This window comes from Engystomops pustulosus, chromosome 1, assembly GCF_040894005.1.
Source record: "Engystomops pustulosus chromosome 1, aEngPut4.maternal, whole genome shotgun sequence".
Taxonomy (NCBI): domain Eukaryota; kingdom Metazoa; phylum Chordata; class Amphibia; order Anura; family Leptodactylidae; genus Engystomops; species Engystomops pustulosus.
The window spans coordinates 187,586,674-187,609,631 of record NC_092411.1 but is presented as its reverse complement, the minus strand read 5'-3'; the positions used below and the strand labels follow the sequence as shown (position 1 = coordinate 187,609,631).

Sequence of the window (22,958 nt, the reverse complement as noted above, 5' to 3'; positions counted from 1 at the left end):
GTTTCCTTCAAGATTACACTTCCAGCAGGGTGGCGGGTCCATAACACCTTCCATAAGAGTCTTCTGAAGCGCTATGTTGAGCCTGTTTTGCCTCTTTCTGACCCTCCTTCTCCATCTATTGTGGAGGGGAATCTGGAATTTGAGGTGGAAAAGGTGGTGAATTCCAGATGGGTAGGTAACTCCCTGCAGTACCTGGTCCATTGGAAAGGTTTTGGTCCTGAGGATAGGTCTTGGGTTCCGGCTAGAGATGTTCATGCTCCACGGTTACTCAGGTTATTTCATCAGACCTACCCTCAGAAGCCATCTTTAAGATCTAGGGGTCCGAAGGCCCCCCGTCAGGGGGGGGGTACTGTCAGGTTCGCTAGGGAGATTGCTGGGACTTCTGGTTCTTCTGGTGGTACCAGCAGCGTTCTCCGAACCCCGGCGCGTATCCGCGCAAACTCCACCTCTCGTCCTGGGCAGCGGCTGCTAAGATCTCGCGCTGTCTAGGAGTGGCTGGGACTTTGAACCTCTGCTTGGTGCTTGGTTGTTTCTGCACCTTGAGGGGTTAATTCCCAGATGCTGTCCAGCACCTATCAGGTTCTGGAGGTGGAGTTCTGGCTGCATAAATTGCAGCTTCACTAGTCACCAGTGCCAGTGTTTGAAAATCCCTTTCTCCACCTGGTTGCTGCTAGTTTGTATTGCTCTGTATCTGTATCTATATTGTTGCTAACTCGGCTAGTTTTGGACTTTGACTCTTGCTTACTGATTCTGCTTTTGACGTACCCTCTAGTTGTGACTCCGGCTTGTTTACGATTCTTTTATGTTTTATGTTTGTCAGTCTGTTTGTGTTCCCCTTCCCACACTTACCCAGAATATTTCGAGTCTTCAAGTAGTCGCCCCACGGTTTAGCGTGGGGGGGCTATAGGAAGGGACAGAGGTTGGGGCAAGCTCAGGGCACACTATCCCCTGTCTTTTTGTGTACCAATCCTAACAGAAAGAAGTTCCTCCTAACCTTAAAGCCCATTCCACCAGAGCCATATCCGCCTCCTGGGCAGAAAAGAGGGGCGCTTCTCTTGAACAAATCTGCAGAGCTGCCACCTGGGTTTCTTCATCCACCTTTGCAAAACACTATCGGCTGGACTTGCCCAACTCACAGGATCTCGCCTTCGGTCAGAAGGTTCTCCAGGCTGTGGTCCCACCCTAACTCTACTAATTTTGTAGATCTCCTAGTGGGCCGTCATGGGGGACGTTATGGAAATTGTGAATTAGACTCACCGGTAATTCGGTTTCCATCTAGTCCTCCATGACGGCCTATATATTTTTCCCTCCCATGTTTCTTTCACTTTGTTGTAAATTCTGTATGTGATTCAAACAGACAGAATAAAAATATGTTGTATCTTCCACCGGTGTAGTTATTTGGTAGACACTGGCGGGAGGATGTGGGGGGGAGGCTTTTAACCTCTCTGCTTCCTGTCCCTACAGAGGTCAAGGGTCATCCTCCTAGTGGGCCGTCATGGAGGACTAGATGGAAACCGAATTACCGGTGAGTCTAATTCACAATTTTCTAGGTATTGTTGTATCTGCAACTTAACTCTGGATCTGTTCTGTAAGAATATCTATACTTACTAAGTAGCTTGTTACTTTGTTTGTAATGAGAGATTCTGTGAAGTTTGACTTTTCACTTGTATTCTCCCACCACTTTCCTGTCTGTTTCCCTTTGTCTGTGTTTATTTTCTAGTGAGTGTATTTGGACCTGCTCTGGTTGTTACCCTCTATTTATGTCTGCTGTATTGCCCTTCTTCCTGCATTCAGTCTTGGTTATGTGTTTGTGTGCATGCTGGGATTGCTTGTTCGCCAAGCTTTTATTTTTTGCAATAGTTTCGTTAGGGTGGCCCAAATTTAGTACACCAGACCCTAGTATCCTTTAGTTCTTTTCCTAACTATCTGGAAAGGTCTTCGTGTTCAGAGAGAGAGAAGTTGTTGGGTTTGGAGCTAGCCCGGATAAACTTACCATCATCTGCAGGCAGGGACTAGCTTAGCCTTAGAGTAAAGAAAGTTTTCTCTTAGCTGTTTCCCTAGTTGTTACTGCTCTCTTTATACGGTTTCCTGCTTCCTTGTAAATCGTGGCTCAGATTACTATGTCCATAAATAACAATGTCCTCATACAACTCTAAACGGAAAAATAAAACAGTTATAGATTTTTAAATGAGGGGAGTAAAAAACAGAAAGGACTGTTTTTGGTTGGATTATGTATTAGTTCCAGGGAGAAGTTATACAGGGGACTTAAAATGTGTTATTTCTTTTTCTGTCATTTGAAATTATAAAAACTGTGAATAATGTAGTTTTATTGGTAAAGAATGTTTCCCCCACGAACGATGGATGGTGTTCTGACTTGCCATTTTTATCACCAGAATGTCATCAATGTTGCCTATGCTTTCTATTGCTCTAAGCTACTTTCTGTCTTCCTTTCACTGTTGTTTTCTAGAATCAAATTTGTAAAAAATAAGACAGCAACTCGATGGCATCTGAGGGCAGTGTCATTATTTTCACACATGTTGGTCCATTGCAAAAGCTCTATATGTAAAATGGCCATTAAACATTAATGTGTAAGTGTTGAGTCAAAGTGCTCTCTGTCTCGGACATGTAAAAAGGCATTTAATAGATAATGTTTAGGATATAGAATTCCAGTAAACTTACAGTATATTTGACATTGTGCATCAGTTGAAAATATTAAGTGTACCTGCCTGTTGTGTTTCTATGGACAGATTTCCAGTGCATCAACAAATCATGCTCCCCAGGACAGACATATATTCAGCATCGGTATTTTACCAAATCATCCAGAGGCACCACAGCTTTCACCAGGATCCTCCCTCCACATGACCGTAAGGAATAATTTCATGAATACATTCACTATTTTAATTTTCTCAGACCTTTGTCCACTGGGGTTTAGTGATCCAAATAGGCTTACTCTAGTCTGTTGCCCACTGAGCCGTGATGTTTGATATATTTGAATACAATGTTGCCTCATGATGTGTTTATACTTAAATTCATGATGTGATTAAACTAAAGGGTTAGTCACTTAGAAAATAGTAAGACTAAGTCCACAGCTGTGGTGGATCCTTGTTTTCTCTGTACCATTATAGGAACTGAAAAATGGAATTCCCAATCCAATAAATGATAGACAACACATGCCAAAGGACACCCATTGTCTATGATTGGATCTGTTTGGTATTTGATACATTATCAATCATCTTCATCAAAAATTTTTTAATGAACTAATGTAATGTAGGCTCTGCTACAAATGTGAATATAACATTACGTGAATGATTTACAGATATATTCACCCTTAATTTAGCTCAAATATGGTTACATATTTTATCATGAAACCAATCCAAAACTTTATAGCTACATGCTAATAAGCCATTACAATTCACATAACAACTACTGGTTGTCCGCCTCTAGACACTAACAGCACTCAATGGGGCAGATTTACTTACTCGGTCCATTCGTGATCCCGCGGCACGTTCTCTGCGGTGGATTCGGGTCTTCTGGCGATTCACTAAGGCAGTTCCTCCAACGTCCACCAGGTGTCGCTGCTGCACTGAATGCACTGGAGTTCACCAAGCCGGGCCAAGTGAAGGTAAGCGCGTGTCGAGCGACACTTTTTTTTTTTTTAATGTGGCGGTTTCTCCGAATTCGTCGTGTTTTTGTTCGGCCACGCCCCCCGATTTCCGTTGCGTGCCGATGCGCCACAATCCGATTGCGTGCGCCAAAAACCCGGGGCAATTCATGAAAAAATCGGCGCAAAAAGAGGAAAAATTTGCGTAACCCGCCGGAAAACCGCGAATCGGGCCCTTAGTAAATGACCCCCACTGTGTGACACATAAATGCATAAAAAGAACACACATATCTGCACCTGAAAAACCAAGAGGAAAGGTAAAAAGGAGCAAATCTTTAACAGAACACTTTTCAGTATCAAGAGATGCAATAGTCATGTATTTTCTAATACTGTGCACATTTCATGCCTGACTTGCAAGTGCAGTGAAACTGCTTGTTCATCATGTTAATGGACACATTTTGCAGGCTCTTGAAGACCGAATAACAGTGATTGGATCCCATTATCTGTCCTTTGTTGATTCTGAAAGCCCAAGTGAAAAGATTGTTTATAATGTGACCGTTCCCTTACAAACATCTGAAGGTAACATAAATTTATATGACTTTGGAACCATTTGCTTGTTGCTAGAAGTTCTATTATTACTTAAAATGAAGTTACATTGACATACAAGAGATGTCAAACAAAGACATTGGGGCCGATATATCGTGAGGGTAATTTTTGAAGCAACTTTTCTAATGTGTTTTCTTTTGTCTGTTTTGCTTTTCCTCTGTCTAATGTATCAAAATGTTGCACGGCAAATTTTTTGTCATCATTGTAGGAGTAATGCGCCTTTTAAAACTAACCACACTGAACAAGCGAGTCAAGAGTCTGATTTACTATTTATGGATCTTTTTTTTCAGCCAGGTTTTGTGTGGCGTGCTTTTGCAACCTTCTTTTCAACTTTTCAAAATCTTTGAAATGAAAAATTAAACCCACCGTGTGGTGTAGCAAAAAAGTGACACACAAAAATAATAAATCAGAAACTCAAAGATAGATACATTCGGGGAGATTTATCATTTGGCTGGTTGTGTGCGATAGTTCTTTGACTGCATTTGGAGCTCCGCTGCTTTTAAGATTTACTTAATAAACCTCTCTGATACTTTTTAGAATTATCGCAAAATGACCGCAAGAGCAATAAAATAATTACAATAGCACATACGCCAGGAGTGGAGTAGAGTGACCTTGCAACTTTTTTCCAATTATTTACGCTTTGCGTAGTGTTGCTTTATAAGTGGTTCTATGTTTAAAGGAAATCTACCATTTGATTTCATGCATTATGAACCAAACATGTTGGGCTTATTTTGTGCGTAACAAATTTACAAATTTTTAGTTATTTATTTTAACATGCCATGTACAGGCGGTCCCCTACTTAAGGACACCCGACTTACAGACAACCCATAGTTACAGACGGACCCCTCTGCCCCATGTGACCTCTGGTGAAGCTCTCTGGATGCTTTACTATAGTCCCAGACTGCAATGATCAGCTGTAAGATGTCTGTAATGAAGCTTTTATTGATAATCCTTGGTCCAATTACACCAAAAATTTTGAAACTCCAATTGTCACTGGGGCAAAAGAAAAAAAATTGTCTAGAACTTCCATTATAAAATATACAGTTTCGACTTACATACAAATTCAACGTAAGAACAAACCTCCAGACCCTATCTTGTATGTAACCTGGGCACTGCCTGTACTGCGAAGCTGAAAAAAAATTCCAAATGTGGAAAAATTGAAAAAAAAAACGCACGTGGGTCACGTTCTTGTGGGCTCTTGTTTTTATGACTTTGACTGTGCACTCGGTGCGATCGCGGTGATACCAAATTTATATAGGTTTTATTGTGTTTTAATACATTTTCAAAAATTAAACGAATGTGTACAAAAAAGAAAAAAATTTTTTTTGCCATCTTCTGAAGCTAATAGCTTTTTCATACTTTGGCGCACGGAGATGTGTGAGGTGTCATTTTTTGCGAAATGAGGCGACGTTTTCATTGCTTCCATTTTGAGGTCTGTGCGACATTTTGATAATTTTTTATGTGATGTAAAAAGGTGTAATAGTCGCATTTCGGACATTTGGGCGCCATTTCCCGTCTCGGAGGTCACCGGTGGCCGTAACCGTTTTTATATTTTGATAGATCAGGCATTTTGGGACGCGGCGATACCTAATGTGTCTGTGATTTTTACTGTTTATTATGTTTTATATCAGTTCTAGCGAAAGGGGGTTGATTTGAATTTTTAATATTTTATTATTTTTTTTTTATTTTTTAAACTTTGTTTTTTCTTTTTTTTTTTACTATTTCTTAGACCATCTAGGGTACATTAACCCTAGATGGTCAGATCGTTCCTACCATATACTGCAATACTTCTGTATTGCAATATATGGCATTTTTGCAGCTCATTCATTACAATGAGCCACTGGCTCATTGTTACGAATCTGCAGATGCCAGATAGCCTCGGGTCAAACGAAGACCCAAGGCTACCATGGCAACCGATCACCGCCCCCCAATGATGTTCGGGGGCGCGGCGATCGGAATAAAGATGGCGGCGCCCGCGGCGCCGTCTTTTAAATGCCGCCGGCGACTTTGCCGGCGGCAATAAAAGGGTTAATAGCCGCGATCGGTGCAAGCACCAACCACGGTTATTAGCGGTGGGGGTTTGCTGCAATATGCAACAACCCCCACCCTTGTATGAAGAGGACTCAGCCCGTGAGCCCTCTTCACACATTCCCTGTACCTCTGCGCCGTAGAGCTACAACGCAGAGCGTTAAGGGGTTAAACAGTATAAATTAACTTAGAAAAAAGCAGAGAAAAATTGTATAACTTTTTATCATAAAAATAATAACATTAATTTGCTGAAATACCCGATTTAACATTCATTGCTTAGAGCTGTGAAAACCTGCAGGAGAGGAGTGAAAAGAGTCATATGAAATGACATTTTTAAGTAAGGTGAAAAAGCAGGACTTAAAAGAGCATCCTAATATGTCAGAAGTATGTAAAGGCTACCGTACATTATGCCATGTGACTGTATTATCGTGCAGACAACTTGAGGCAAAGTCTCATAGACAAAAAAAGTCTATTTCTCCTGGTTAAGTTGCAGTATAATTTGACTGTGAGCACCATCTAATAACACTGATTCATGGTAAATCGTTCTTTATTGAAGTTAATTAACTAGCTGCCTAAAATGTTAGAGATAAATAGGTTTTGGGGAATCGCAGCAAGAGCTCACCAGATAAGTCATTCAAGTGTCATTGGAATGAACTTCTCACACATTACTGTATAAGTCAGAAACATATACAGTAGCATATACATATGAAAAGCATTGTGGATAGCTATTACTTTTTTCATACTTCTTTTATTTTTAGAAGAAATAAAACCTGATGAGTTTTGTCTGATTTTATATTTGGATTTCATATGTAGGTACCTTAGAGCACAAAGACCGGCCTCGGGTCCCTGTGAGGTACTTTACGCAAGCTGATATTAACGCTGGAAATATTCTTTACCGTCCACCAAGATCAGCCCCTCAGTTGAGTGACATAATTGACTTCTCATTCACAGGTATGTGTATTGTATCTGCTCATTCACAGGTATGTGTATAGTATCTGCTCAAAGTCCTTAAAGGGAACCTGTCACCAGGGACCTCATTTTCACTAAAGACAGGTTGCAGATGCCCATCACACCTGCAGTGCAAAAACACCTCTCTGCCTTTTATAAGCATTTGCATTACAATATATTGTGTAACTTACTTTGTAACCTGACAAAATCCTGGGGTAGCCACAGGGGCTGGGCTTTGGTTTGAATACAATTAAAAAAAAACAACATGTGACTTGTCTGTGTTACTCACTCCTCAGACCCCACCTTTGTGCTCCTGTACAGCTCCTCCCTTCACAGAGGTCATAGCCTGGTGAACTGACCTCAGTCAGAGAGGCAGGAGCTGTACAGGAGCAGAAAGGTGGTGGAAATGAGATCTGAGAAATGAGTAACACAGACAAGTCACATGTTTTTTTTGATATGCATCCAAATCAAAGCCCAGTCCTTGTGACTACCCCAGGATTTTGTCAGGGTGCAAGGTAAGTTATAACACACAATTATTGTCAGCACCTGTCCTGCAAACCGCGCAACCACAACCAGGCTTGGCGCTAGCTGTCAGACTACGTAAGTGGTGGCGAACTCACCCTGCAGTGTCCCTGCGGGCTAAGACCCTGCCTAAAGCAGATAAACCGCCCTGATAAGGGACAGTCTGACAGTCCCTGAGCCACCCTAAAACATGACAGGGGAAACTTACTTCATCTGGCAGCTGCTGGATGTTGGAGCGGACAGGTAACGGAAATACAGGTATAGACCAGTGTTCACACTGGTGCACAGAATACAAACACAGGACTGAGACAGGGACAAAACAACAGATATAGACAGGTCTTCAGGCAGATAATCACAAGTCAGATCCAGATACAGGTACAGGCAGAATATACACAGATCAGGTCAAGATCAAACGGTTATATACAGGTCAGGTCAAGATCAAGATCAAGCGGGTAATATACAGATCAGGTACAGATACAGGCAGAAAGAGTCAGGTAAAACTGAACTAGAAACACAGGGAAGACAAGACTCAAAATAACCAGCCAGGTAAGATGGGAATGGGCAGGTATATAAGGCCGATCACGGACACGCCTCCAGCAGCACACTGGGGGAACTGTCCATCAGGCTAGTAACAGGACAGAAATGCAAGGAGCAAGGTGTGGCTCAGTTAATCCAAACACAAGAATTAAGCCACAGTTCACACACAAATAAACACCATGTATTCCGCCAACTGCGGATAGAGCGACGTTCAGGCAGGGACGTTACAATTATATTGTAAGGCAAATGCTTATAAAGGGCAGAGAGGTGTTTTTGCACTGCAGGTTGATGGGCTTCTGCAACCTGTTTTTAGTGAAAATGAGGTCCCTGGTGACAGGTTCCCTTTAACAGGCTTGAATTTATTCTTAAAGAGCGTCTTTCATTACATCCATCCATTCCACCTGCAATTATATATAGGTGTCACTCTGCTCATTCTCATGCTAGACATTTTGATGTCTTCTTCCGGCCAGGACCATGCATCCGACAGTAGAAAGCCTATTTAGCATATTGGATCCTTACACTATGCCTAAACTATTATAGATAGGCTCTTTACTATCAAATTGGTGGTCCTTGGCTAGAGCATACAGCCTGGCTCCGTGGAGGTTGTGAAAAGTGTGAAAAGAGCTATATTATCATAGCTTTGTGTGTTTTGTTAGGAGCAGCAGAAGTGCAAAAAAGGCATTTATATTCTAGGATTGTAGCTGGACGTGGAAGACTCTGGTACATTGGAGTGTTGTAATACAGTTTACAGTCCTGTAATATAAATGAATTTTTCACAGTCCAGCTGTTACACATATCTCCATGGCCACTACCTAACACTGTCTAGAGCTTTGTATAGTCAAAACTATTGGTAGGCTCCCTACAATGCCCTGTTATTGTGCAGAAAAACTATTTGCACAATTTGTACTAATGCATTTTTTATATCCGTTCTAGGTCTCCCTGAATCCCTAAATTTCTTCTTTACAGGTAGTGTACAAATATATTTTTGCAAATTATAAAATGTGAATAACCTTAAAATAAAGTATAATTTTAATCTTGATAATAAAAGGACAATAAATATTTTAGAAATATAGAGTTTATAATTAAAGTGGAAGGATATAGATTTACTTGTGTATGTGGTATTTTAACAGGACCAGGTGACATTTTCCATACTTGTCTGCCTATTTTATCTGCCTTTTTCACGTCTATAGTACTAAAGTATGCTACTTCCCACTTATGCCCTTTTTTGTTTTTGCATTTACATATTTTGCTTCACTTATTTAAGTCTATAACTTTTTGTATTTTTAAACAGAGCTGTTTTCTGTGTTACAACTTTTACTTCCTAGTGATAGCATTTTATATTCCATGCCTTGTGCTGGAAAGCTGGAAAAAAAATCCAGATACCATTGACAAAAATAAATGGCAGAAAAACATTGTTGATTCGGACATTTGCATGCTATTTTCCATTATGGGATTCATGGTCAGGAATGACTGTTTTTATATATTGATACATCTGGACTTGCAGGACGCAGGGATACCAAACACATCTACAGCAAAAAAATATTGAAAATCCAATTGTCAATGGGACAAAAATAAATTTTGTCTGGAGTTACAATTGTAAAATATACAGTTCCGGCTTACATACAAATTCAACTGAAGTACAAACCCAAGGAACCTATCTGGTACATAACCCAGGGAGTGGCTGTGCTTGTATTTTTATCGGTTCTAAGGAAACTTTTTATCTGGATGTGGCTGAATTTTACATGATCTGTATCAAGCCATTACAGATCTATGTTTATGACAGGATCTGGAGTCTAACATAAAACTCCAAGCTGTCATGGCAACAGATCCTCGCCTTCTGATGATAAACTGGAGGGGGAATATTTGATCCAATTGTGGTCTGCTGTTTCGCTGGTGGAAAGTCAAGCTGTGCTGGTGTCATGTAAATGGTAAACACTCATTATCGGTGCGAGCACCGATCGCGTGTGTTAGCTACATTATGCAGCAAACACCCAGTCTGTATGGAGAGAGCTCCACCCTTGAGCCCTCTCTATACTCCCCTTGTTGCACACCATTGTAACAGTATGTTCATTTACGTCCAAATTATATTGGAAGAGTTTATGGAACCCCTATACATTTATCATCAACAAAGTAGATTATACAAGGTCCAGCAATTAAGGTGCCAATATTAATTCAGGATGGATGAAGCTAAAGTTTATGTTAACTGTGGATGGTATAAGGCCAGAGTGTTCTGATAAATGCATATCACTGGAAGACTGCAAGAAGGAATAAAATAGACACATGGGGCAGAATAAAGAACTTAATTCATCTCTGGATGGAGTTGGCACATTCTTGGTATTGCTGTGGAGCATCATAGCTTTTTACAAGCCTGTTACTGATGTCTTTAGGTATTGGACCTCTGATGCTCATAGCCTTACCCTTCCAGTATTGACAGTTACATTTCCTAATGGATGTTAGACAGTGACAATAATTTCATAAACCTTGGACATTCCTTCGTAAAGTCTGTACATAATGGCAGACTAGATAGATATTAGATCATGGGGATGTTTTGGTAACAAACTGTAACAGATGTGCTGTATAGATTGCTTTTGCTAACAGCTGCGGAGCTGTTAAGAAGAGTAATTTATACTGTACTGTCTCCTCTGTCTCCTCACTAGACATAGCATGCAAAATAAAAACAAAGGCTAGAGGTTGCATTGTGGAAATAAATGATCTGACTACTGCTCTCTGCTCTTGCTTTCAGTTTCAGATGGGGAATTCACTACAGCTGAGATGCCATTTACAATCCATTTGCTTTCAAATGAACAGCAACCTCCCATGTTCCAGATCAATGCTCCATTCCTTGAGGTCACACAAGGTGGAAGAGTTCCTATCGGTTAGTAGTCAGCATTTGCTTTATAGACACTTTCATGTGTAAGATAGAAAGTAAGTCGTCATACAGCCATAAAGAACATTATGTTACGAGAGAACATTATAGAACCTAAGAAAACCATTTATATTCCTCATTAGGGTTCATTGTAATATGCTTTTGTTGAACATTTGATTAACAATTAATGCCACTGAAGTAGATCCATCTATAGTTGTTTGAAATAAAATACACTTATTACTGAAATAGAAGATCATAAATTTAAAGGACATCTACCACCAGGATCAGGGATTGTACACCAAGCACACTGACATACTGGTGTTTGCCCCCTCTGGCAGGATATGCTCTTCACTTAGCTTCTTATAGCCTTGTTTATATAAAAAAGGGCTTTTAAAATTATTAATTTATGCAAATAAGCCTGAGGGGCTTCCGGCTCATCTGCATATTTTTAAAGACCTTTTTCTTTAAAGCCAGGGCATAAGAATCTAAAAGAAGAGAAGATCCTGCCAGAGGGGGGACATGCCATTATGTCAGTGTGCTTGGTTTACAATCCCTAATCCTGGTGGTAGATGTCCAGATTGAGAAAAGACCTAATTTCTTCCTTCCAAGGCACCTGTCTACAGGCTGTGTCTGGTATTGCTAAGCACTATTGGATATATATGTGGTTGAAGTGAATATGCAGCACAGAGTGGCTCTGGTAACATCCCCCATCTTATAGATTTTTATCTGGGGCTCAAACCCCTAATCATTGTAAGGTGACTTTCAAATTATAGAGTCTTTATTCCAGCTTGGAATGGAGTAAACCAGGAAAGACACATTGTCCTTTCTGAAAATTAGCTCAAGACTGTTACTTTATTGTGGGACTGACACATTTATAGAAAACCATAAGGCACTTTACATAAGGCGTGTAAGTAGGAAAGCAGCAACTATAATTGGGTGTTCTCACCCAGGAAATGTAACACTATTGGATGTAAGCACACAAAGGAATGTAGAACCATTGGCTGTCTTCACATAAACTTTAGTTTTTATTACACAAAGTTATGTGAAATGAATGCTGAGTCTTTAAAATGTCCAACAATATGTAAAATGGCGTCTGAGTCCAGTGTGATATCTTTAACACCCAGAACCCTCCAGGCTCATTAGCATAATTTTAAAAGCTGGTTTTAGAAAAAATAGAGGCTGTAGATAACAAATATAATAAGAATATCACAGTCACAAAGGCCTGGATCTAGGAGTTCCTGGTTTATCAAGCTTGATTTTGATTGTAGATTTCCTTCCATCTGTCCCTTAGAAACAATATAGCTATCCTTGGATACAACCATTGCAGCAGTGGCAGCCACAAATGCGCTATTAAGGCACCGACCACCTGCCTTTAGCATTTATAACCACATGACGGCTTTGGGACATGCAGTAACACCCAGCCATTTTATATGCAAAAACTATTTATTTCATCATTCCAGCATCTTGAAATCCATAGCTTCAAAAATCTTGAAGTCCTACTTAGTTATTATTGAAAAATCCAGACTGAAAAAAACAGGCTTGAATGAAGAAATAATTTTGAGTCTAACAGTATGAACAATGGAAGCCCAGGGTATCATGTTTAGGGAGACATGGGTATATTTTGTGCTTGTTACTTGTACTTGCTGCTTACAAAGTATTATATTACTAAACATTTTGGAGATATAGTGTATATACAGTACTGTTCTGTTGATGAATGTTTTATCACATATTTTAAAGCAGCAGATCTTTATCATTTGCAGGGATGCAGCTTACAGTGAGTGATACAGACACATCTCCTGAGGATCTGTTATATGAAGTGGTGGAACCACCTCGATTTGGTGTTCTTATGAAATCTGAAGATGCTATACAGACCCCTATGACGACAGGTAAACAGACAGAATGTATACCTTTAATGCAACTTGGTTATCATATTGTACAGACATTGGGTAAAATTGAATTGCAAAAGTTTTCAAGAAAATCAGCACATATATATATTATACACTGCTTGACATCAATTTTCTGTTTTGTTTATTTGTTAATAAAAAAAAGCAGCATTGCTCAGTGCAGTCATGATATATATCACATTTTATGAAGACTTACCAATAGATATACAGCAGATATGTCATAGCGAAATAATGAAATTGTATCCACCACACCATTGCTACTGTTGCTATATATACTATCCCATGTGCGCCATATTGAAATATTTGGTGCAGAAAGTGGTATTTTTGTGAAGTATCTTTTGAGACTATTGATAAATCCCCCACATTGCCAGAATATTTGTAACTGTTATTATACAAGGAAATCAGATAAAACATGTTTAACATTTTTGGCAGATGATACATTTACATACGAAGATCTCAACAGAAATGCGGTGCATTATGTGCATGATGGTTCTGCGACAACAGAGGACAGCATGGAAATTGCAGTGACTGATGGAGTTACTTCTACAACAACGCTTCTGAAAGTACTGGTCACATTGGCAAATGACAACGGTCCTCGTCTTGTCCCAGGATCTTTGCTGTCTGTAACGGTGCCTAGCAAAAGTTCTGTTGTCATAACAAGCTCTAACCTGGCTTACACAGTATGTAATTTCTCTTCTCTTATTCTTTATTACAAATCACATTTAAGAAAAGTAAAAGGTGTCTACCCTGGTGAATATTTGTTTTGCAATACATAATTTATACAGTATGTTACCTCGCTATCAAAAATATTCTGAGAATAGAACAAGCTATTACCATGCTAACTCATAATTGATGTTAGATGACAGGAGATCTACTGTGCCATCAAAATGAAGCATAATAAACTAGGGACACATAGATCCAGGCACCGTTACTGTGGAAATCTTCTTATATTTGTTATCCATGGCCTCCTTCCTTCTAAAATCAACTTTTAAAATTATACCAATGAGCCGGAAGTGTTATGAAGGGCATTACCAGAGCCCCTCCTTGCTGTAGCTTCAGCAGCTGTTCCACTGTCTTCCCCTCCCCCTGCTTCTGTAGCACTTCCTCCTCTCTCTGCTTACTCAGCACTCCCCCCCCCCCCCTCTCTCTCTGCCTGGAGTAATCTCACAGTTTCAGTTCAGGATGGGAGGAGGAAGTTCTCCTTACACACAGATGGGTTCTGGTAACCGCGCCCCAAACCCTTCAGTTTAATTGGCATAATAATAAAACTTGATTTTAGAAGGAAGGAGAGCATGTATAACAAATATAAGAAGTTTACCACAATGAATGGATCTATGAGTAAGTTTTCCTGGATCATCATGCTTGATTTGGATGATAGATTTCCTTTAAAGTGGGCTGTCATAAATGGGTAATGCATTTCTGCTGATTGTTTGGTTTATAGCAATAGACACACTGGATATTAAAACCTGATGACATCTACAATTCTTTATTAGCAGGATGGAAATGTTAGCTAACATTAATGAAAGCCATAGTGTTTTGAAGGCTGTGTCGTTATTCATTGACTGACTTTAAAGAAACAGGAGTTAAAGTCATTTGCAAAGGGACTTTCTATATTTTCTTGCTAAGTAATGTAATCATCATAAAATTTTATGCAAAGAATCCTCACAATTACAGCAGCTGTCACTTGTAGATTGCCAATTACAGACTAATCATTGCATTGCCCTCTGGTTTTCATACATTGAGTGCAAATAGTTCCATATTGTGTAGATCATTTTCGGTGTTGGCATTTCTGCTCAGCATGTAAAGCACTGTCAAGAGAGTAAAAATCTGAATGTGAACTTTGTCTACAGTGTATAAATGGACTGACTCTATAGCAATGACACAGTTGGGTTTGATTGTTTTTTTTTTTTTACATTTTATACCTGATACTTGTATCTGTATTATTAAAAGAAGGAATTTGACTCTTCTTGGGCGGCATTTGAGATGTTTTATATTGTAGGTGCTTTGGGCTCAATATCATGTACATGTTTTGCTGTATTACCAAAGCAAACATTGTGTAATGGATTTTATGTTTCCTAATCAGGATGGTCATTCCCAAGACTCTAAAATCAGAATTCAACTAGTCTCCCTGCCAATGTATGGAGTTCTTACAAAGGCTAAGCCAGGACAAGTGACTGAGGAGCTAGCAGAGTTCTCTTTCTTTACAATGGAAGATATCAACAATAGGAAGATTAAGTAAGTTGTGCTCTCTCATTAAGGGAACACTGAAGATTAAATACGTCTAATACATTACACAAATACTTTGTATATGTCCCACATTTTAAATGTTAAATGTTAGGCAGTATAAACCTGGACAAGCAGTGCAAAAATTCGTCTGATTAATTTTATCACACACCCTGACACTCTAAATTTTTATATGATTCATTGGTTGACCTCATTTATATCATAATTTAATTTTAGAATGAAGTATCCAACCACATCCCTTTTTGCTAAGCCAAACCTCTTTAAAAAGTTAATCTGAAAAACACAGATGAACTTGATCAGTGGCTGTCAACCTTTTATGAAGTTCCATATGATGTGGTGACCCCAACCATAAAATTATTTCTGTTACTACGTTTTGAAATCATAATCCAGGAAGCAAAGTGATCTCCAAATAGTCAGATGGCTCCAATAGCCAGTAGTCGCAATGATGGCCCCAGTAGTCACAGTGATGGCCCCAGTAGCCAACAGTCTCAGTGATGCCCCCAGTAGCCAGCAGTCACAGTAATGCCTCACTCTGGCCATTAGTCAAAGGGATGTCACACGCTGGTCAGCAGTTGCAGGGATGCCCCCCACCGGCCAGCAGTTGCAGGGATGCCCCCCACTGGCCAGCAGTTGCAGGGATGCCCCCCACTGGCCAGCAGTTGCAGGGATGCCCCCCACTGGCCAGCAGTTGCAGGGATGCCCCCCACTGGCCAGCAGTTGCAGGGATGCCCCCCAATGGCCAGCAGTTGCAGGGATGCCCCCCGCTGGCCAGCAGTTGCAGGGATGCCCCCCGCTGGCCAGCAGTTGCAGGGATGCCCCCCGCTGGCCAGCAGTCGCAGGGATGTCCCCCGCTGGCCAGCAGTCGCAGGGATGCCCCCCGCTGGCCAGCAGTCGCAGGGATGCCCCCCGCTGGCCAGCAGTCGCAGGGATGCCGCCCGCTGGCCAGCAGTCGCAGGGATGCCCCCCACTGGCCAGCAGTCGCAGGGATACCCCACACTAGCCAACAGTCCCAGGGGAACCCCACACTAGCCCGCTATCAAAAGTATTCAACTGTCGGGACTCTCATGGCCTCTCCAGTTTTTTGCAGCTCTCCATTTTCTTTTGTAAGGACAGTAGCAGCATGGCATATCATTACTCTGCTGGCATCTGAGAGATGGCATGCACAGTTGTAACTGTGCAGTGCCACTTTCCTGATCAAATGTACATGCTTCTTAAAGATGCATCTTCATTTGATTATTTAATTACAAGGGGTGAATGGTCAGGAAGCGGGCCGAGGCAGATAAGGCAGATAAGTGAGCAGTGTCTGGTTCCCTAAGTATCGGAAATTACATTTCAGATGGTCTTAGGCAACCCCAATGAAACGGTTCGGGGAAGGTTTGGGACCCACGGGTTGATAACAGCTGCACTAGATGCAAAATTAAAGGATATCCAGACATCACTCTAACAAATGCAGTATTTGCAGTATATGCAGTACTTCAGCTCAATTTCCGCTTTTCAAGCTATTATATTTAAAGAATATCCTATTTTTTTTCACAAATCAAAGAATATTGTGTTGGCTTATTTTGCAGTTACTTTCATTAACGATAGATAGAGGAGGAACTGCCAGAGGTGGTGCACAGGTACTCAGATAATCATGCAGTTTGCAGTAAAAACTCAGTCTTAGGTCATTAACCCTTCACTGACGCTGCAGTCTCTCTTCACTTGATAAAGGAGTTGTGGTTCACTCCAAAAGGTGTTGTGTTCCTGAGATACCAAATGAAACAAGTTTTTACTGCAAACTGCATGATAATCTGAATACCTGTGTGTGCTACCTCTGACAGTCCCTCCTGTATCTACCACACCGGTCTGGATTTGGCTTGGATAGATACTGGAGGGACTGTCAGAGGTGGCACATAAAGGTATTTAGATAATCATGCAGTAAAAACTTGTTTTATTTGGTATCTGAGGAACAGAAAGCCTTTTGGAGTCAACCACGACTCCAAGTGAAAAGAGACTGCAGCGTGGGTGAAGGGTTAATGACCCAAGACTGAGTTTTTACTGCAAACTGCATGATTATCTGAATACCTGTGTGCCCACCTCTGATAGTCCCTCCTGTATCTATGCAAGCAGAATCCAGACTGGTGTGACAACCGTGTCTTGATGACACCTGTCTAAAGGCAGCACCTGAAGGAACTATCAACACCAAAACAACCAAAATAGAGGTGTGCCTAATCTAGCACAACTCTATCTGGTGAGTCTTACTCCAATTTTCTTTCTAGCACCCATATTTGTTCTTAAAGCAATACTACTCTATGAGCGCTAATTGGTCTATCCTTGTCCGCCTTTTTATACTTTCATTAACAATAAGGATCCCTTCCTGTGTTATTCTCCAATGGTTTACCTCATCAGAACAGTGGTTTAATGGACTCATAATGCTACAAAGTGATCTAAAATTAAAGTGGGGACTCTTTAATATCTTATTTAATAATGTCACATTTTATACTGGAACTTGCTTCTTTTGGAAGTGTGGGTGACTCTTTAAAAGCCTAATGTGTTTTTGTTGCATCTTTTTAATTGTCTAATGCAGGTATTCAACAATATCAGAGATGGACAATCAGCCTCTTACTGATCTCTTCCACTTCACTGTGTACAATGAGGACAATGAACGCTTGGATAATCAGATATTTACTATCACTATTACACCAGCCAGTAGAGGTCTTACTGTCATTCAGTCTGGCGAGCATATAACTGTAAGTGTCCCCTGACAAAAATAAAATTTTGAATCACATGTGTTCCTCTGTGGTCATAAGCAGGGCTATGGTATTGATGACCTTACCTAAGTATTAGAAAATTGTTATAGTGAGTCATTTCACACAAAATGAATCATCAACCTTCTCCAATTGCTCATGCTTTAAAATATGCTGCCTTAAAGGGGTATTCTCATCTTGGCATTCTCATTCAGTTTCATTCATCTTCCATACATAAACATTTCTTCAATTAGATGTTATTAAAAAAAATGTTCCTGTGTGAAGATAATTTCTCATAAATGTAGTCATGTTGTCTCTTAGAAACGAGATAGCTTCCTCGGATACGGTCACCTCTGCTGGAGTGACTGCACAAAGAAACAAAAGGTTATTGTATATAAAATATCCGGGAGTTACTAAATGACCCCCAGCCGTCCTGTGGTTATGATCGCTGAATCCTGGCGGTCCGGCAGGACTCTATAGCGCAAGTCTGGCCACCGCTGCCAGAGTGTGACGTGGTCGTATCCGAGGAAGCCATCTGGTTACTAAGGGACAACATGACTACATTTATGAGAAATTATCTGCACACAGGAACATTTTTTTTATTCACATCCAATTGAAGAAATGTTTACATATGGCAAATGCATTTAATTAAATGTAAATCCCCTGATGAGAATACCCCTTTAACAGTAAATTTTCAATGGGCATGTTCCCTTTAATGCAGGAAATGAAGGATTTGTACACCTCACCAGATGAAGGTTAAAAAATCAAAGCTTTAATTTGTCTTCTTCTTACATTAAAATCCAAGAGAAAATAATTTTCCTTAGCATGCGTTGTCTGTCGCAGTGGAGCCTGGTAACCACGGGATGATTGTAATGGCGATAATAAACCTACGCGTTTCTGGCGTACAAGACGCCCTTACTCATGGCTAGTCTGTATATGAATGTGACATGGATATATAGCTCCACTGTCTCTCCACCTTCAGTAATCCATCCAACATGTGTTAGGGAAGAGGCGGGGTCTAATCCTAAAAAATCCTAAAAAAACACCAATGGAAAATATAACCATTACAAAAACCTTTACATTTAGTATCTGACAAAAAACATTATTTCTATTGCTTACTAGCAAATACAATGAGGGAAAACACTGAGACACTGTCTAATCACAAGACTATAGTGGTATAAAAAGTGTGTCTGGGAGCTGCTCTGGACTGAGAGTTCTGTGTGTTCTAATTAGTGATGCACCTGTCCAGCAGTTCTCAGCTCTCAGGCTCCACTGCTACAGACAACGCATGCTAAGGAAAATTATTTTCTCTTGGATTTTAATGTAAGAAGATGACAAATTAAAGCTTTGATTTTTTTAACCTTCATCTGGTGCGGTGTACAAATCCTTCATTTGCTGCATTACCTTGGTTCCTGTGGTCCCGGAACAGTCACCTGCACATTAGGCGGACTTCATATCGGAGAGCGCAAAAACTTTTGTTTTTTACTTTGATGTTCCCTTTAAGACCCTTTACCTTTTAGTTTGCCCTCTCTGGCAATGTAATTTTGACCTGGCAAACCCCAGTGTCTAACTATTAAAGGTCCTGTGGCAAGTTGGATTGTTATCCCCTATCCACAGAATCCACTATTTCTCACACTTCAATAGTATGGAGTGGCAGGATGTATGATCTGTCACTTCCTTTAACCCCCATGGCAGGGGCTCATTCTCATGTCATGAGGGACCAATCAATCAATCAAGTTGATGTGCCCAATCTCAGTTTTTTTTTATTCTTGCTTTCAACCTTTTATAAACTATCCATGACAAAAACATTATTCTCCTTTTGTTTGAATACCTTTTAACATTCTAATAAATTTATAGGTGGAAGAAGGAGGCAGAGTTCCTCTGTCGGCTCGTGATATAATTCCCCTGGAGTCTATTGCATTTGTACCTAGGCTGAAAATCTATATCTCCAGTGCACCAAGGTTTGGTTATCTAGAGAACATCAAGAACGGTTAGTCTTGTTGTTTTCACAATGATTAGCTGCATTTTCTAATAATGTTTGTGTCTGTTTTGATGTTATAGCAGTTTTGAGAAGAAAAACTTATCTCTTCTGTAAGATTGCTTCAGACTTGCTGCAGGCGTAGCATTCAGGCTGTGACATGTATTAATGTCTAGAATGGGCCCAGTAAAAGATTAATCTGATCTGTAGAGAAGAACTTTATTTTGCTGCATATGTGTTTCTGTGTGAAGTCAGCTATACTTGAAGGGGTGTGCGGACTTTAGGAAAACACCTTCGATTTTGTGTATAAAACGAGGTACCTATCCAACCTATGATGACATGTGTTGGTGACCCCTCCCCTCTCCATTGGGATGCATGGCGCACGGCGCCGTAACACAAGGAAACATAAGACATGTCCTATCTTTTCCCCATTTACGGAGCGGTATAGCACCGTATCACTCCGTGCGTCCATTGGCTTCTATGGGGGACGTATGTATGGGCGCAAGCTTGTGGCCATACATATGTGCCCCCAACGGTCATGTGAATTCAGCCTTAGAGGGTGAAGGACCATAGAAAATGATACACGATTTCCTAATAAGCCATAACTTGATATTATGTAATAAGTTGAGGTTGTATGGGAGCTTGAACTAGACATTTATACACACACCACTGTATAGCAGTACATGTTTGGATGTGGATGTGTATTCACAAAGAGAAACGTATCTTATCTAGAGTTCTTCTCATTATCACTTCTGTTTTATTAACCTTTTAATTTCAAATAGTAATCTATATTTGCTTTACATTATTCTACATACACCAGAAACAGCATAGATAAGTTCACACGGAAGTTAATGCATAAAAGTAGTAGTTTATACTTGGAGTACATCTTAGAGCACCACAAATCCATCCAGGCAGTCAAAGTATGAGTTATTGACTGTATAATATGATATAAACATCATATGTTATTACTATTTAGCTATTTAGGTACTCCCACACTCCAAACAAATTGATAGGCTTATAAGTTTCCTATAAAACTGACCTTAAGGCCTTGTGCACACCAGAGTATGCATTCTTTTGGACTAGTTTTTTCAAATGATCTTCCAGGGGCAAAAAGGGCAGAAAGCCTCCCGTATGTTACCTGCATGTTGCCTCGAGAGAGAAGTATCGGCAAAAAAATGTAGACTTCTATGAAGACACAGACTTCTATGGAGAGACCACACCGCAAAAAACTTGTTCTTTTTTTAACGTTGCAGTCTGACAGCCAGTTTTTGATGCATTAAAACTCATTTGTGCATGTAAAAAAATGGTTGTGTGCATGAGGCAAAAGATTTAAATATAAAATTAGATTGTCAGCCTCCTCTGAGGCAGGTTCTCATTTGAGAGTGAGGTCAAGTTTCATACATTACTAGCGAATATAACATTACTATATAATGTAAATGTTTATATCAGCAATATACTAATGTTTGAAATCTTATTTGTAAAACTCTGACACAGGTGGCCAAACTTCTCTCGGAGGTCAGGTGGGCTCAGAATCTTCATTTTTAATTGAGGACATCATAGAGAATTACATCTACTATGTACAAAGTGTCCATGACAGCGTGGAGCCAAGTGTTGACTACTTTAGTTTCTTTATGACTGATGGATCAAGCCAGTCTCATACTCATAATGTCACCATCATAATAGAGGTTGGTTTTCAGGATACATGTAATAAAGCTGACTGATTTTGCTTTGTTTTTTACATGCTAAAATGTAAAGATTGTTACTAGAGATCGGGCATCACGGAGCGGGCATCGCGGAGCAGGGCTGGAGCAGGCATCGCGGAGCGGGCATCACGGAACAGGCATGGAGGAGCGGAGCGGGGGCTGGAGCGGGCATCACGGAGCGGGCATGGAGGATCGGGGCTGGAGCGGTCATGGAGGAGTGGAGTGGGCATCACGGAGCGAGCATGGCGGAGCGGGGGCTGGAGCGGGCATGGCGGAGCGAGCATCACGGAGAAGGCATGGAGGAGTGGAGTGGGGGCTGGAGCGGGCATGGAGGAGCGGAGCGGACATCACGGAGTGGGCATGGAGTAGCGGGACTGGAGCGGTCATGGAGGAGCGGAGTGGGCATCATGGAGCGAGCATGGAGGAGCGGAGCGGGGGCTGGAGCGGGCATCACGGAGCGGGCCTGGAGGAGTGGAGCGGGCATCACGGAGCAGGCATTGAGGAGCGGAGCGTGCATGGAGGAGCGTAGCGGGGGCTGGAGCGGGCATGGGGGAGCGGAGCGTGGGCTGGAACGGGCATGGCGGAGCGGGGGCTGGAGCGGGCATTGAGAAGCGGAGCGGGGGCTAGAGAAAAACGGAGCGGGCATGGAGGAGAGGAGCGGGGGCTGAAGTGGAGGCTGGAGCGGAGCGGGCTGGAGCAGGACCAACAATCCGACCCAATGAAGAACACATTGCAGATGTCCCGAACATCTGCTAACTTATTGGAAGCCAGGCGTGCCAAACGTTGTTCTTCACAATACTATGTGAAGAACACATTGCAGATGTATGGACACATCTGCAACGTGTTCTTCACACATATTGTTCTTCATATACTATTGTGAAGAACACCGTTCAGCACGCGTGTCTTCTGATAAGTTAGCAGATGTACGGAACATCTGCAATGTGTTCTTTCAGTGTGTTCTTTCAGTGAAAACATCTGCAATGTGTTCTTTCATTGAAAAATGCTTTAGTCTCCCATTGACTTCAATGGGATTTGTTATTCGATACGAGCACTCGAGCATCGGGAAAAGTTGGACCCGAGTAACGAGCACTCGAGCATTTTAGTGCTCGCTCATCTCTAATTGTTACCATGGCAGATTTCCATCTAAAGCTGACCATTAACTGTAAAACAAACATAGATAGTGAGGTATGCAGATTGGTCAGCTTTACTGTACTATTCCCAGTACAGTCTTTCTAAAAGTGCAGTGCTGGAATATTGAATAGAGTATGTGCCATATAGAGCAAAAGTAGCAATAG

General features: G+C 41.0%; 1 protein-coding gene across 1 annotated transcript in view; it reads left to right on the top strand.

Annotated features, from left to right (window-relative positions):
- Window positions 1–22,958, top strand: part of FRAS1 (Fraser extracellular matrix complex subunit 1) — a 340,675-nt gene that overhangs the window by 243,807 nt on the left and 73,910 nt on the right. Inside the window, exons 32-42 of the mRNA XM_072115515.1 lie at window positions 2,748–2,864; window positions 4,066–4,180; window positions 7,049–7,186; window positions 9,176–9,208; window positions 10,986–11,117; window positions 12,869–12,994; window positions 13,445–13,692; window positions 15,096–15,247; window positions 17,823–17,985; window positions 19,840–19,972; window positions 21,455–21,645. Of these exons, the coding sequence (XP_071971616.1) occupies window positions 2,748–2,864; window positions 4,066–4,180; window positions 7,049–7,186; window positions 9,176–9,208; window positions 10,986–11,117; window positions 12,869–12,994; window positions 13,445–13,692; window positions 15,096–15,247; window positions 17,823–17,985; window positions 19,840–19,972; window positions 21,455–21,645 (1,548 nt within the window). The remainder of the gene's footprint in view (window positions 1–2,747; window positions 2,865–4,065; window positions 4,181–7,048; window positions 7,187–9,175; window positions 9,209–10,985; window positions 11,118–12,868; window positions 12,995–13,444; window positions 13,693–15,095; window positions 15,248–17,822; window positions 17,986–19,839; window positions 19,973–21,454; window positions 21,646–22,958) is intronic.